Here is a 17,242-nt window from a genome sequence, read left to right as displayed (position 1 = left end):
CAACTCTGTTGTAATGCAAAAGCAGCCATACACAATATGTAAACAAATGGGCATGGCTAAGTTCCTGTAAAACTATCTATAAAAACAAGTGGCAGGCCAGATTTGGTCCATTTGCTGACCTCCACCTCATATAAATAGGATCATACTTTATCTACCTTTCTACAACTTACCTTTTATCTTCCAAAATTATGTTTCTAAGATTTACCTACATTGCCATATATAGCTGTAGTTCCCTTAATTCAAACACTGCTACTCCCAACATTCTTGTGCATGGTTCCTCTGGCAAACGTGAAAGAATTATCCCCAGGGCATGTTATAACTACTGGGTTGTAGGGTATGGGCATTTTCAGCTTCATCAGATATTGCTCAATTGCTCTCTAAATATGATATGCCAAATTTTCACATACATACCTATCACTTTTTTGAGATTTCTGTGCCAACCTGATAGAAGTGAAATGGTATCTCATTATTGTGTCACGGGTACATCTTTTTTTTTTTTAAGATTTTATTTATTCATGAGAGACAGAGAGAGAGAGAGAGAGAATGAGAGGCCGAGGCACAGGAAGAAGGAGAAGCAGGCTCCATGCAGGAAGCCTGACATGGGACTCGATCCGGGGTCTCCAGGATCATGCCCTGGGCTGAAGGCAGGGCTGAACCGCTGAGCCACCAAGGCTGCCCTCACTGGTACATCTTCTTAATATCAGCAAGGTAAATAAGGTTTTCAATAATTAGTTGGCTACTTAGGTTTCATTTTTTTGTGAGTTCCCTACCCATATTGACTGTCTTTTTTGTGCTGATGTGTAGTTTCTTATTCACGGGACACATTGATTTATCGACATCAACCTTTGTTGCCTGTGTGCACTGCACCGCCATGACTTGTCTTGTCACATGCTTTTGGTGTCCTCACATACATAAGGTTTAAATTTTCACAAAGTTTAATTCACCAATCCTCTTCTTTGTGGTCTATACTTGTTGAGACTTAAGAACTCATTCTCTACCCTAAAGTCATAAAGACATTATTATATGTTTCTTCAAAATATTTCAGTTTCATTTTTGGAATTCTATGTATTTAGATTCTACCTCCTATGATAAAACAAATTCCATTTGAACTTTTATTAATATGGATTGTTAATTGTTCCATGACCATTTGTGGACACGTCCATCTTCCCCCCTCATCTGAATGCTGCCTCTAGAACTGTGTGTATCTGCCTTATGTCTGTTGTGGACTCTATTCTGTTCCCTTGCCTTGTTCTGTTTCCTGACAAAACATTGTCTTAATTATTCACAAGAGTCCACCTCCTTCTCTTGAACTTCAAAACTGTCTTGGTTATTCTTGTTCTTCCTTAAAAATTTCAGTCATTTTGCTGAGTTCAAACAATTTTTTGGTGATTTTTCCGAAATTTCATTGAATTTTATGAATAAGTATCAAAGGGGAATTATAACAGATGTTTTCAGAAGGCTTTAGGAAAACAAAGATTCAAGTAATAATTTTTGAGAAGCTTAAGGTTCTTGTTTCAATGCCGCCTTCTTTTTTTTTCCTGCGGTAAATTATTTCCTTGTAGTAGGTTAAAACATTTAAGACAAAGTAGCTGGTTTTTTCAGCCCCCATAAGTCATTGGAATCTATTATTCAGAGCTGGTAGGGTGGTAAAAAGAGCTTCTAATTTTCCATTTTCCTGGCACTGGTTGCCACAGGGCTTAACTTTCTTTATTATCTTTATTTAGCTCCTACTCCCTTCTCAATTAGTTTCCCAAACTGTCATTTCATGGCACATTTTTCTATGTGTTATTAATAGCTATGTCTGGGAAAGGAAGTTAAAAATTCAAACAAAATTTTAAAATCCTGTATAGCAAATCTCCCATTTGGAGTTTTATAATGCACTTTAGTGTATCAAAGACTCTTAGTGGAATCACCGCAAAGAAATGTGCCTAATTTCGCTTTAACTTACCATTTCACAAGCTTTTTGTGCACGAATATTTATTTCTTATATATTGATTAATATCCTACAGAAGAATGTTCCATGGGACATCAATTTGGTAAATGGTGTATTTAAACTAACAAGCCAAAGGCAAGAAGAATTCAGATATTTCTGACTTCAACAGAGGTCAATCAGCAATAAGCAAATTTTTTAATGCCAACTCTCAAAACCAACTAACCAAAAAGTACCCAGCAAATCTCTTACAGATGCTTACACAGTATTTTTTGGCTTGAGGTCTTCAAGTTGACTTATACCTGATAAAAACTAACTTGACAAGAGTTATGCTTTCCTTCTTTCAGCACTGAAATGAAAGGTAGACATTCCAGATTTATTCACTTCTCACAGGGAAAGCTATAGGAGTGTTTAGCTTTATAAAAACCCAAACAAAAGAAATGCATCTCTTATCCTTACTGAGCACTAAGCCCATCATTCTTGCTGCTGAGTGAGTGGCCTGAGGAGAACCAACAAACGTACAAAAATTAAGTGACTTTTGTTTATATTCTCTTCTTTCTGCTCTGTTGACGCAGCAGGTATTAAATCTGCCTGATGCACTGCAGGCCTGGTGGGGTAGCCCTGCTTGGCTGAGAAGGGCAGGAGAACAGGTCACTGCCAATCTCAGCAGACACTGTATAAAGAAAACAATGGCCTTTCCTGCAAAAACGTTTCTCCTTTCTTATTAGGGCATTACTCTTTGCTACACTTGTAACAAACATAGTCAATAACAGTTATAGGCCAACTTCTGAGAGATTCCTCCCAAATTACAAAGGAAAAACACCGGCATTTCCTTTACCTCTTTGAACTATAATTGGCATTTATTCAATAAACATTTATGAAGTGCTTATCACGAACCAGGCACTATACCAACTGCTGAGGTTCCTAAGACTAATAGCACAGGCCTTGAGAATCTGACAGTATAAATTAGAGGGCAAAGAAAATACTTTCTGAATACCCTCAAGAGTACCACAAGCCTTGCCTGAAGTAGAATGAGGATGACCTGGAACCTGACTTTAGAATAAACAGGCTCTCTGAGATTGGGAGTGAAAATCCCTAACAACAGGCACTCTATGCTCCATGCCGTTGAAGACTTTCTTGTGTTCTATGGTACCTTGAGCCTAGATTAGGGCCTCTCAACACTTATTAGCTACTGAATGAGCAAGGGGGGCAGGAACCATCTAGAGTAATAATTTAGCAATGTATGAATCTTTTTATTCTCAGCACTAGCCTATATAGCTTTTCCTTGACAATGCTCCCTTAACAGAGTAACCGATTCCATCTTTGACCAGCTAGTCAGGCACTTCCTCCTCACATTGTGCAGAAATGCAACCCCCTCAGCTTCCACCCACAGGTGCACACTCTACCCTCCAGGACTCTAGGGAACACAGAACATTTCTTTCCATTGCTATTTACTTCGCACATTTCAAGTCTGTAGAGAAGTTGAGGGAACAGCACAATCAATGCCCATATGCTTTTCATCTACTCACCAATTAATATTTTCCTATATTTGCGGTTTTACCTTTTTTCTTCATGAATCATTTGAGAGTTATTTTGCAAATGTAAGACTACATCACTTCTAACACTTTTGTGTATTATCTCTTAAGAATAAGAACATTCTCCCACATGACAGCATTCCTATTTATATATCTAAAAAAAGTTTCATTAACAAAATATTATCTAAAATAAAATTTATATTTAAATTTTCCTACTTATCCCCAAAGTGCCTTTTTTTTTAAATCTGGATTTTAAAATTCCAGATTAAAGAAAAATTCAGTCTTTTTTAATCTAAAAATTTTTTAAGACTTTGTATTTTTATTACATTATCTGTTTTTGCCAGGACTTCTATGTGTATTATACTTGATGGAGGCATATACTGTCGGGATGTCTCAGTAGTGATGACATATAACTTGACCACCTGATTAAGACTGAGATCACCGGGGCACTTGGGAGGCTCAGTGGGTTAAGTGTCTGCCATCAGCTGAGGTCATGATCCAAGTCCTGGGATCGAGCCCTGCTTCAGACTCCCTGCCAAGCAGGGAGCTTGCTTCTTTCTCTCCCTGTGTCACTTCCCCTGCCTATGCTTTCTCTCTCTCTCTCAAATAAAAAATAAATATTTTTTAAAAAAGAACGAGATCAACAGATCTATTCACTGAAAAATTACATTTCCCCTTTTGTAACTAAAAACTCAAAGGGGTACCTGGGTGGCTCAGTGGTTGAGTGTCTGCCCTTGGCTCATGTCGTGATCCTGGGGTCCCAGGATCAAGCCCCACATCAGGCTCTCCGCAGGGAGCCTGCTTCTCTCTCTGCCTGTCTCTGCCTCTGTGTGTATGTGTGTCTCATGAAAAAATAAAATCTTTAAGAAAAAAAAAAACTGGGGCTCCTAGGTGGCCCAGTCTGTTAAGTGTCTGCCTTCCACTCAGGTCATGATCTCAGGGTTCTGAGATCGAGCTCCACATCAATCTGCTTAAGACCCTCTCTCCCTTTCCCCATTTCTCCCCACTGCTCTCTCTCTCTCTCTCTCTCTCAAATAAATAGGTAAATCTTATAATTTAATTAACTAATTAAAAAATATAAACTTAAAAATACTTAAGCCAGTGTGAATATTTGTCCCTCCAATAACTTTTTTGCCCAACTTTTTGTAGCCACTGATGATCCTTGCCTGAATCAACTATTATACTAAGAATTATAAAATGATTCTATGAGCTCTTCTGCACGGATTTTTAAAAATCCAATGCATTAGAATTTATTATCACTTTAAAATTTTTTTGATATTCAAATTGTCCCAAATTTGGCCAGTAGGTGGTTTTTGATACTGCCTCCTAGGCCTTTTTGACATGAACCATTAGTAAGCATTTCCTATCTTTCTGTCACACCACAAGCCCAGCCTCACCTATATACTATCCTCTCCCCAGACCCTGAATTAGCCATTTCTCCAAGGATCTCTGGTTTCTGGTGGTGGACACTAGCCTTTAGGAGAAACAAGTCAGCTAGTGTCTTCTACATACCAGCCCTTCAAGTGCTCAAAGCCAGTTACTTCTGTCCCACATACCTCCCCAAACCTCTACACCTAGGCTAAATTCACCAAACTCCTTACACAAGTCTTGCTGTAACTTAACTTTGATTTCTAAACTACTCTTCTCTTTCATATTCCTTGTCCCAACTCGGTTGCGGTCTTATATTCTAGTAGTTCCCAACCTAGCTATACATCAAAATCACTAAAGGATTTCTTTACTATAGAGATTCCAAGATCAACTCACTCCAAAGTTACTGAATAAGAATCTCTGGGGTGAAGCATGGGACTCTGTTTTTGATTTTAAGTTCCTCAAGTGATACCAATATAGCCCAGTCCACTGCCTACTTCAATTTTTCAAGACCTTGTGAATCCCAAATTGGATACAATATCAAGAAGTATGGTCTAGAGCTATGACTTTTCTTGGACATTCTATTTCTTTTAGTATAATTAAATTGTTGCCGACATTTTTCTGGAAGGTGGAGACAATGGCATAAAATTTCTGACTTATGACAAATTTATGAAGAACTAAATCCTCAACAGTTTTCTAAACATATTGTTAAGTTACAACTCCCTTATCTCCTTATGTGCCATTGGTCTTTCAGGCCTAAGTGTAAGGACTTACATTTATTCCAATTAAAACTTATATTGCTTGATTTATCAAACCTTCAGGGTCTTATGGATCCTGATTTTATCACACAGAGTGTTTTTTACCATTCCAACTTTATGCCATTCACAGTTAAACATGCTATCAAACTCTTCTTACATTGCCTTTTTAAAAAATTATTAAAACAAATCTTATAGACTTTTCTTATAGAATTTTCTACAGTGGTGGTGGTGACACAACTGTATGTATTCACAAACACTCACAGAAGCATACATCAAGAAGAATGAATTTTAATGTATGTGAATTATACCTTAAAAAAGATCAGCCTTACATTCCAAATAACCCACTGTATTTTTCTTCCAGATTAGGTCTCACTAACTTATTTTGATTGACAATCTCTGCAAAATGGAGGAATAACTAATGGAGTTTTCATAGACTTTGTATTTTTATTCAGTTGATATCAATGTATTCTGGGTTTGATGCTTTGAAAAAGCATCAGGGTTTGGTTTACCAGGCCAGTCAACCCAGTCGATGCATTATTACCATTTTATCAGTTACCACAACACAAAATGCAAAGAAGTGATGGGCTGTGAAATAAGGTTAAAATAATATTAAAGGAATTACAATTCTTCATAGAACTAGGCTAAAAAAAAAAAATCAAACACAGGCCTGTCACTCTTGCATAGGAGTAGAAGTTAAAACATTTCCACCTGTAAGTTTGACAAGGATTTTAAAAAATACTCTTCGGTGCTGGTGAAGGTCTTATGAAATACATGCTCAGACAGTGTAAGTGAGGGGCTTAAGTGAAATAGCCTTCCTGCCTTAGATAGATAGAATCTATCTAACAAGAACTTAAAGAATTAAACTTAAAGAATACATATGTACTAAGAAAAACTAGAAAGATTACACCAAACTTTAAGCAGGAACCAGCCATCTCCAGCCAATGGAAGATAGACTGTTTTGTTTTTTAATGTTTTATATTAAAAAATGTTTAAAAAATTTCTACAGTGAGCCCATGTTAGTTTTATAATTAGGAAAAAAGAAATACATATTTATTAAAAAGAAAGGGGAAGAAAATAAACCACAAAGAAAGTAAATATAGAAAAAATAATTTTTTTGGTAAAGATTTACCTGTCACTGATAGGAATTCTCAAGAAAAATATGCCTTTCAGGTAGTCAATAATTTCATAAAGAATTTTTGTTCAGAAAATGAACATTTTCCCTTGTGAAGCTTATGTGAATGCCACAGAAGATTCAAATATACAGTAACTCTATAAGGGATACTTGAACTGCCTCCAAATTTTTTCCAAATGAGAAGTGTTATACAGAATTATTAAAAACTATAAACTCATACCTTGAAGAACGGTGCTCTGGTTTATTTCGTTCGTTGCGATCTGTAAAGAAGGAAGACAGTTACATGTCAAAATTCTCTTCAGAAGCCCTGGAAAAGAAGTTCTTAAATACCGGCTGCCATACCATAGATTTCACAAAGGACTGTTCAAAGGTTGCTGTGTCTTACCCTGTATGAGGCTCTTTATCAGAGTTGAAAGGATTTGTCTGACATAAGAGGTAAAAGGATATAAAGCTAGGCAGGCATGTAAAGTTTTTAAGGTTTGTTAAAATCATCTACTTGGAAAGTGTATCATTACACATATTATTTCATTTTCAAAGATCTTTGCTGTTTTAAACACTTTACTAAACCCAAACAAATTTAGCTAAGGAAAGAAAGGAAACTGAAAAGCCACAGATTACTCAGCTCAAAAAAATTATTCCATGAATCATGGTTAGCAAAAGCTTCCAACAGGATAGGGAGGGGGAGAAAAATGAGCAGTCAGCTACAGCAGCATCTGCAAACATCCTAAGACCTCATCCTTAACTCTCTATTGCTGAGAACTTTTCAAAAGTTGGATTTCAATGTTTCACTGATAATTAGGTCTAATGTGCTATATAGAGGGCAGTGGTTCTTGACCAGGAGCAATCCACCTCCCAACCCCCAAGAGACACTTGACAATGCCTGGAGACACTTTTAATTGTCACAACTGGGGAAGAAGGAACTACTGGTACCTAGTAGGTAAAGAGACCAGTGATGCATAAAATGTCCTACAATGCACTCTACAACAAAGAATTATGTCACCCAAAGTGTCAATAGAGCTGACATTGAGAAACTTTGCTATAGGGTAAGAGATAGGGCTGCTTGAAGTTTTCCCAGGTGCCTCTTTGGGCTGCTGTAAAATGCTGTTAATCAACCTGAAGACTATTATATATATGAGAAAGAACTATTATATATATGAGAAAAATCCACAGGTCATCTTTTTTTGACTCCAAGTAACAATTTTTTTCAGTACATGCTTAAGAATAAACAAAGTGAAAGTCTCAGTTATGGAAAAACTAACAACAGAAATCAACGTGTAAAAAAAAAAAAGTAAAAAAAAAATAAAAAATAAAAAAAGATATCAACGTGTAAGCCAAAATAAAATCCTATGCAATAGCTTTTTAAAAATCCTGTGCAATCTTAATAAAATATAGTTTTCTAAAGTATCTTCTGAATTAATACTAACGATATAGAATTTAATGGCAAAACAAAGATTGGACAAGAATTCTTTATTTCCCCCCTTAATTTTATTGCTCCTGGAGCAGCAAAAAGATACTAAAAATATACTATAAAACTTCTGGAGAGAGTTATGGAAGAAGAAGTATAGTATTTACACAGTTAAATGTATTTATCAGTTCTTTCTGAATAGGTTCATAATGAAAAAGAAATGTTTCTTTAAACCAGGAAGTTAGTACACAGGAAGTATGTTCTCTAAGAGAATAACAAGTAGGAAGATTCACAATAAAACATATTTGTTTAGATAAAATGCTCTCCAAAATGCACAATATTACTATGCTTTTGGTTCCTGTTTCTCTACATAGTGACCTAGTATTACTGCCACTTTTAAAACTTTTGTTTTAATTTAACTTAGTTTTACAGTCCCTCAAATAAAAACATCATGGTTTTTCACTTGTGGAGCACTAAAACTTTCAAAGTCTAGCAATAGAGCACACATTTAATCTTTTTTTTTGAATCGTTCCTCTTTAGCTTTAGGCTGCTAGTTTTATTACCAAAAGTAAAATACCTCAAAGCACAGCTGGAAACTGGACGCAGATCAGCTATCTTCAGTATTAACAAAGCAACAATTCTTACCTGTGGCTAACGATGAGCTAAAAATCTGCCCAGGATGCCATTTGACGTGGCTGTGATCTTAGTTTCGTAGAGTTTATTTAGGCATGTAATAGCGAATTGCCCCGCAAATCTGCCTAGTGGTACAACACACGGGAGGAGGGGAGAAACAGAGTCACAACGCACGTAAACAAGACTCAGCATCTGAGGGCTTCCCTCCAGGGCCTGTTCTGATTGGCAGATGTGCTATGACCAATCTGCACAGCTGGAATGTGTCCACTCGGGAAGCAAATGGCTCATAGCTCTCCTTCATTCTTGGTTAAAACAGGAAATTCTACAGTTGTTTTATACTTTGTGCTCTAAGGAGATATAAATGCCTCCTCACAGTACTTCTCTAATGAATGAGCTGATAATCTGTTGGCAGACATTTTAAACATTCCCTCCCAAATTCTCGGTGTTATATTCCTATGTAAATATACATACACAATGATTATAACATGTCACTCCTAAGACCCATATATTTGATGATTTGAGGATAAGGGGTAAATTATCCATTGCTTGCAATATCCCCTGTCCCCCAGCTTGTGACAATGGAAAACAAATTAAAACACATGTTCTTGTCTTATTTTTTTTTTCTCAGAGTGTACAAAGAACTGGGTTTCACATTTTGCCCTAAGCCATCTTTTAGCTTAAATACATATATGTTTAGTACGTGTCTGTTGTGTGCGTCTACAAAAATTTTTACATGCTTATTTTAAGCTAAGAAATCTCCATGACAGCCAAGACAATTGTGCAATTGTCAAGAAATAACATTAGTGGCGATGCTGAATTTTTGGCAAATTAATAAATGGTTATTATTTTGGTCCAAAATCTAAGACTGAACAAAACAAAGCACCGAGGGCAGATTTGGGATCTGGATCTCGCCAACAATAATAAAACATTTGGATAAAAGTCCCTTAAGAAAAATGAGAACAGATCCATAGCAAATATGGAAATTTCATCTTGACTATAGTGCCTTAAGCATATGGATTTTATTTATTTCAAATCAAATACTCTTTGGCCTATATCCCCCCAATTTTTTTCAGAGTTTCTAATTTTTAAGTAACTAGGAGAAAATATATTTGCAAGGCTTCTTGAGCTTTTGCATACTTAAGAATCATAGAAATAACTTACTATACCAAAGTCTCACCATTTATATGAAAAAAAGGGGTTATTAAAAATAAGAATGTTCTAACCCTAAAATTTAGTTGCCAAATGCTGCACATTTGTTGTAGATAATGCACTAACCCCAGGGGCCTACCGGGCTGTGTTATGATTTAGGTCAAAGATCAGTAGTACACTCTTAACGTGAAGGTCAGCATGGCTGTAGAGCTACATAAAAGTCTGTTGGGTTTATTTTGTTTTTTAAGATTTTAGTTATTTATTCATGAGACACACACACACACAGAGAGAGAGAGAGAGAGAGAGAGAGAGAGAGAGGCAAAGACACAGGCAGAGGGAGAAGCAGGCTCCCTGTGAGGAGTCTGATGCAGGACTTGATCCCAGGACCCTGGGTTCATGCCTGGAGCCTAAGGCAGACGCTCAACCACTGAGCCACCCAGGCATCCCAAGTCTGTTGGTTTTGTAGGCATATGTCTGTCTGTCTGTCTGTCTGTCTCTCTCTCTCTCTCTCTCTCTCTCACACACACACACACACACACACACACACACACTGGAGTGGGAGAGAGAAAGAGAAAACCTGCTTGCATTCCCTGTTCTTACTCATCCATGTCTCCTGTTAATAAAGCTAATTGAGGAAATGGAAGAAAACCCCACAGGCAGAACAAAAGCAACATGAGGCAGAACTGGTGCCAAGGATGCTGTTGGCTATGTGAGTATAAATGTTATTGGGAGATGTAAAGGAGGCAATGGGGGAACCCACGGTCCCTCAAGGAGACTGAGATCAGGAGAGCGATAGGAAGCTCTCACGGGCTGGTGACTCTGTAGGAGAATTCCAGTTCATCCAAATCTTCCTGCCATGACAACTTCTGATTCTAAGTAATCTGGACAGGCATGAATCCAATGTTTATGTACATAGGTGATATTCCACTTAGGTAGAAATGGGCCTCTGTTCTGGCAGGGACGGCATACTAGGAATGGCTGGGCAGAGTCTACTGATGTGTGACCATTCAGGGTGATTCTGAATCTAATAATACGACAAAACACTTTGAAACAAAGATGACAAGAATGCAAATATCATCTTTTGCTTTGATTAAAACTATGAAGAATGGCCAACTTAGAACTTATTAGAATCCATGGTAAGACATTCAGGCTTTGAGGATTTGGCTTTGATCACTTAACTAGACAGAAAATCAAACCCTATTGCATAGGGAACTTAGACTACTAACTCAAGTTGGCAGTGGAAAGTCCTAAATCGTTCTTTGAAATTAGTGGGAAGACTCAAGTCTACGTGAATGAATACACACAGCCACACTCAGAGCAGGAAGTGGTATAATGGAACCTGCCTTGTACCTCACACTGGAGTATTAAAATGAGTATTTAAAATGAGTGTTATCTTTAAAGTTAGTATTATCTATGAAGGGATTCTGTACTATATTCCCAAGTCAAATTCCAGCTTGGGAGTATATACTCTATGTTATGTTTAAAAAATGGATCGATCCTATATAAATGCTTTGTATCATTCGGTACTAACTAAAGGATCCACACATTCTAAAAAAGAACTCCCTGCAACAATATCATTACCTCTTTACTTATAAGCAGAATAAATAATATATCCTTCCATTAGAAGTAGGAAGATATTCAAGATCATGAATCTTACTTTGATGACTCTTCGAAAGATTGGGAAAGGAGTTCCACTCAAATAATCCCATGGATAGAATTGTACATATATGAGATCAGAGTTTCACAGGCTTTAGTAGTCTTTAAAAGGTTCTTTTATTTAGGCAAAGAAAACTGAAAATTTATGTCTACTTGAAAAGAAGCTAGGTTCATCCTACAAAGTTACTGATGCTAATGTTTATTTACCACCTCCTTCTAGCTCCATGTCACTACTGTCACCACTCTTAAGTACGTCTTCAAATTGATTTCTAGTCATTTTTGAGACTCCCACAGTAAATAGTTTAAAATAAATAAATTGAAGTATTTTAAAAGATTGTATTTGAGAGAGAGGTAGTATGTATGCATGCACAAGTGTACGTAAGCACAAGCAAGGCTCTATCACCAGCCTGAGATTATGACCTAAACCGAAATCAAGAGTTAGATGCCTAACTGACTGAGCCACCCGGGTGCCCCAGTATATTGCTCTTTTAAATGATAGGCTTTCAGAGACACCTGGGTGGCTCAGTGGTTGAGCGTCTACCTTCAGCTCAGGATGTGATCCCGGGGTCCTGGGATCAAGTCCCACATCAGGCTCCCTGCAGGGAGCCCACTTCTCCTTCTATGTCTCTGCCTCTGTGTCTCTTGTGAATAAACAAAATCTTGAAAAAAATTTTTTTTAAATGATAGGCTTTCAATAAATATATATTTGCTGTTGTCGAACTAAAGAAAGTTACTCCTAAACACCAAGAAATTAAAGACAACCTCTGTGAGTTACCACTGCAGGAGGCATATTACAGAGTTTATGTGATTGCTACCCACGCTTCTATGGGTAAGTGGAAAAGTTTAGTCTACAGCATTGTCAATACTGACACCTGTCATTAGTTCTAATTATCAAATGCCTAAACTCATTAAAATGCAGCACCCTAATCACACAGGGAGGGAGAAACTAGAGATGGAGGGAAGTTTTTTTTTATAAGAGAGTTATATTTCAACAGAGTAGACTGCCTCTGGAGTCTTTTCTCCTTCCCATGCCTACTGTGTTTTCCTGTATTTTACGTTTTCATCAGCACTTGTCAGGACTGTTGCGTCTTGACTGGATTTTCTGGTTCTAGTCTCTTTTCTTCCAATTCTGCCTTCTTGCTGGCCAAATTCATACCTCAGAAAATTACAAACCTTAAGAGTCTGAAGAGAGATAATGACATTCCATGAGATAATGACAGTGACATCCTCAGCACTTTGCCTATGCAAAGTAAGCACTCAATAAATGTCATCAGCTGCCATCTTGCTAAAAGGCCAGCTATTTATAGTGGTAGTGACTGGTCTTGCCTGTGGTGATTGCACAAGTTACTTGGTCTCTCTAAATCTTGGTTTTTCTCAGTACACAAGAGGAAAGAATGCTATCCTGAGAGACTTTGTGAGGATAAATGAATGAAAGGGTATAAAGAACTTAGCTTCATACCTGGAACATAAACTCTATGACCCTGTTACAACTCCTTCTTACCATCTTTAGTGCCTGGCTCAAACACACCACCTTCTTCATGAAACTGTCTCTGACTCCTTTTTCTTCTCTGCATCCTTGTATTCAGTTTCCTATTGCTGCTGTAACAAAATACCATAAACGTAGGGGCTTACAACAAAAATTGACTATTTTATAGTTCTGGGGGCCAGTAGTCAAAGTAGGTCTCTTTAGGCTAGAAGTCAAGGTGTTTGCAGGGCCACATTCCTTCTGGGAGCTCAAAGTAAGAAGCTGTTTCCTTGCCTTTTCTACCTTCTCAAGGTCACTAGCATTCCTTGGGTGTGGCCCCTTCCTCCAACCATGTGGCATCTTTACTTCTTTCTCTCACTCTGACTTCCTCTTCTGCTTCTCTTTTCCACCGGCCTTTAGGATTATACTGGGCCCACCAGGATTATCCAAAATTATCTGCTTGTGTCAAGGTCTGTTCATTAGCAACTTTAATTCCTCTCCGCTATGCAATATAACATCTTCTCAGGTTCCAGGATTTAAGACGTGGGCATCTTTGAGGGGGCAACATTATTCTGCCTACCACATCCTATCTGAATTCTCACATGACACTTAGCATATGTGTATGTGTCTATCGCCTTATCTAATCAGCGTGTCTGATAAAGGCAGGACTCTTTTTTTTTTTCAAAATTTTATTTATTTATTCATGAGAGCTATACACAGAGAGAGGCAGAGACACAGGCAGAGGGAGAAGCAGGCTGCCTTAGGGGAGCCTGATGTGGGACTCAATCTCAGGACCCCAGGGTCACGCCCTGAGCTAAAGGCAGACACTCAACCACTGAGCCACCCAGGCGCGCCCCCACCTTCTTTTTAAAGGAAGCTCTATGCCCAGTGCAGGGGCTTGAACTCATGACCCCAAGATTAAGAGTAGCATGCTATACCAACTGAGCCAGCCAGCCACCCCGGCAGGACTTTATCTTAACTCTGCTTCACAGTCAGCCTTCTGTAAACATCTGTTGATAATAGTAATATCCAATGCCCTTTCGTTCCCCTTTCTGCCTTTCTGCCCTGTCATTTACGCTGGAGTCGGTTCAATGATTATCTTTACTGGTGAAAAAGTTGTCCTAAGAATGCCCATACATATTTTTACTTTTTATAAACACAGTAGTGATTCAAGAGTCACCTCTGCCCTAGAATGACCCACATTTGGTCTATTCTTGTCTCAAAGTAGTTCTCACCAAACCAAACCATACATCGGAGAAAAAAACCACAGCACAAGTGAATTCCAGGAAGAATCACCTATTTGGCAACAGACGCTGCTTCCAAAATAATTTTTCTTTAAGGTGGTTCAACTGAATCATTTTGATGACTGAGTTCAACTCACTATTGAATCCGGCTTTTTTAATTTTATTTTTATTTATGATAGTCACACAGAGAGAGAGAGAGGGGCAGAGACACAGGCAGAGGGAGAAGCAGGCACCGGGAGCCCGACGTGGGACTCGATCCTAGGTCTCCAGGATCGCGCCCTGGGCCAAAGGCAGGCACAAAACTGCTGCGCCACCCAGGGATCCCGAATCCGGCTTTTTAAGTTAGTAGTTTCAGAGATGAAAAATCAGAGCCACCATCTACATCGCCCCTCTTCCCCACAGGGCGCATCTGATAGAATTCAGGAAGACGGACAGTTTTACCAGTTCCTCTCAAGTCCTGCAGCAGAAATGGAAACAGGCTGAGGAACAGAGTGTCATCAACTCTCCTTGGTGTTCCTTCCTCAGGCTCCCTAATGATTCTCTTAATAATTACTTTCAGGCCTTTTTGTTGTTGTCCTTGTTACAAAATAACACTTTTTAAGCAAGTGAGATTCCTGATTCAAGGAGGGATAAAAAGACCTTTCAGTTAAATTTAAATCTCTAATCCCCCAACTACCAAATTAAAAATATTATACCAATATTCAAAATATTAGGTCATTCCTAAGAGTTTTTCTAAAGGAGTCATAAATTTTACCTAGAATAAGGTTTTCTAGAAGAAAGGAAACCTGAGAAAGTGACCCAAGGCATTTCTTTCAAAGTTTTCCAAATTATTACAACTTCTAGGATAGTCACAAAGCATATTAGTATCTTAAAGGCTCTGAGAAACCCTGCAACTAAAAAAATTTAACTTTGTTTAACACAGTATTTCCCAAACTAATCTGAAGATGAAACATTTCTCACAAAATCATAATCGACATCTGGTAGCCTGGCACACAGTGTTATCATCACCATCTACTCCCCTGGAAATCCAAAATCCTTTACACAGAGCTTGGTGTTTGTATCTCCATGGCCAGTACCATGCCTGACATGTAGGTGGCACTTATCCAATGAACTCAACTCTGACTGGTGTAGGGCCAGGCACAGGATTCAAATACAAAGGGGAGTAGGAATCTCCATCCCAATCCTATCAGGTCAAGCCCTGGTCTTTTAAGATAATCACATTTCCCTCACTTATTTATCTTTGATTTTGCCGTTGTTTAGGTTAATTTGTGCATCTCAAGAATGATGTGTTCCATAAAGATGAGTATACTTAGCAACTCCAGGTATCTACTACTGGGTCATATCCACGATGGCAAATTAATAAATATTTCAGTTTGACAACCCAGACAGAGGTTAAGTGCAGGCACCTGAGGTCAGACAGCCTTGTTTTGAGTTCTTGCTTCATTAGTAAATGGCCTCAATGTCCTTAACAAGATATTTACGTTCTGTAAGTCTCAGTATCCACATCTGTGAAAGACAATAATAGTGGTACCCACCTCATCAAGTTGAACGGGGAGTAAGTGAAGAAATGCATATAAAGGACAGTATGCTTGCTGACTAGGACAAATGCCTCGTAAATGTTTATTATGATGATGATAATATTAGGGAAGCAGATTAATCATAGAGTTCATAGTACTGTGGCTACAATTATTTAAAAAGGTTAATTATCCTTTGTCCAGTATAGATTTTTTAATTCTGTAGGATTTTTTTCTTTTGCTTATTACTGGACAAGAGGACAGAGCTGTACTAATAAATAATTTCCACATCGTCTCTTATCCAATCGCTCCAGCCTCTTATCCTTTTGAACCAAGGGCTAACTATAAAAAATTAATAAATCTGGACTTCCACTTTTCTTCATTTTCCCATTGCAGACTCTGACAGAAGTGATAAATAAGCCCTAAAAGTAAGCAGCAGGAAGGAGAAAAAACTCAACTCAAAGGCAGACAGAGGCAGTTCCTTCAGGATGAAAACTGTACCAAGCATGGATCACCACCTCTCCCATTCCTAGTTCATCCTGCAGGTATTAAGCCTTCGTAGTCACTTTCTGAGACCCAAGAATTTTAAAATAAGTTTCCTGAGTAGGATTAATGAGTGATACAAAGAAAGAAAACTAAATAGATAAAATATTTCTATTAAAATATATATTATGTATATATCTATATATTTATAAAATTACTGAAATGTGCCTCTGTATCTTAGGATACTATGGATTTCTTTTACAAGAATTCAGAAAACGAGGATTAAAATTGTTATTTCAGGTGTTAAAGGATAGATAACATCTCTAACCACAGGTTGCTTTTTCGGCTGTTAGGGTAAAAATAATAAAGATGATTTTTTTCTTTAAAGGGCAAAAGGCTCATTCTTATGGTCTCCTCGCCCTTAGTTTTGATTAATTCACAGATGTTGCAGCAAAGTTTTACCTCTTTACACCTCTCTGCAAAATATGCAAATATCAGAAAACATTCTAACCAAGAGACTGCTTCATTTGCAGGGAAGCAGGAAAAAAAATGGAAGATCACGTTTTTCCAATTACCATACACATCTCACTCTGATGTAAGATTATTAGGCTGTGCAAATCTTTCCTACTCAGAAAAAGGATTTTTCTGATCTGAGTCTTCAAACAGATTTTTATCCACAGTGGGGCAGTCTTGGTCTCTAATCTAGAATGACGAATTTTTTTGTTCCTTTTAATGAAGAAAAGGTAAAGTCACATCCAGCCTTGCCACATTACCTTACGTAGGGATAGAGAATGTATTCTCTGTACACCACACACATTGCTTCTTGCAAATTCAGCCCACCAATCTCCTTCCTCTCCACTCTATTAAACTCCCATCCACATGACCACGTTCAAAAGGCTACTGGGACAAAAGCAAGGAGAATGCCCAATTGTCTCATTCTATTCTTCAACCATACAGAATGCCTCTAAAG

General features: G+C 37.8%; 1 protein-coding gene across 4 annotated transcripts in view; it reads right to left on the bottom strand.

Annotated features, from left to right (window-relative positions):
- Positions 1 to 17,242, bottom strand: part of SH3D19 (SH3 domain containing 19) — a 240,745-nt gene that overhangs the window by 148,421 nt on the left and 75,082 nt on the right. For 3 of the 4 annotated variants that reach the window (XM_055336636.1, XM_055336635.1, XM_055336637.1), the window contains exon 2: positions 6,944 to 6,983. In XM_055336636.1, the coding sequence (XP_055192611.1) occupies positions 6,944 to 6,983 (40 nt within the window). Of the gene's footprint in view, positions 1 to 6,943; positions 6,984 to 8,773; positions 8,924 to 17,242 lie in introns of those variants that run through there. The other variant, XM_055336638.1, reaches the window with a different exon arrangement.

The sequence above is a fragment of the Nyctereutes procyonoides genome, unplaced genomic scaffold, assembly GCF_905146905.1.
Source record: "Nyctereutes procyonoides isolate TBG_1078 unplaced genomic scaffold, NYPRO_anot_genome, whole genome shotgun sequence".
Lineage (NCBI taxonomy): Eukaryota > Metazoa > Chordata > Mammalia > Carnivora > Canidae > Nyctereutes > Nyctereutes procyonoides.
This window is presented reverse-complemented; position numbering and strand designations above follow the sequence as displayed.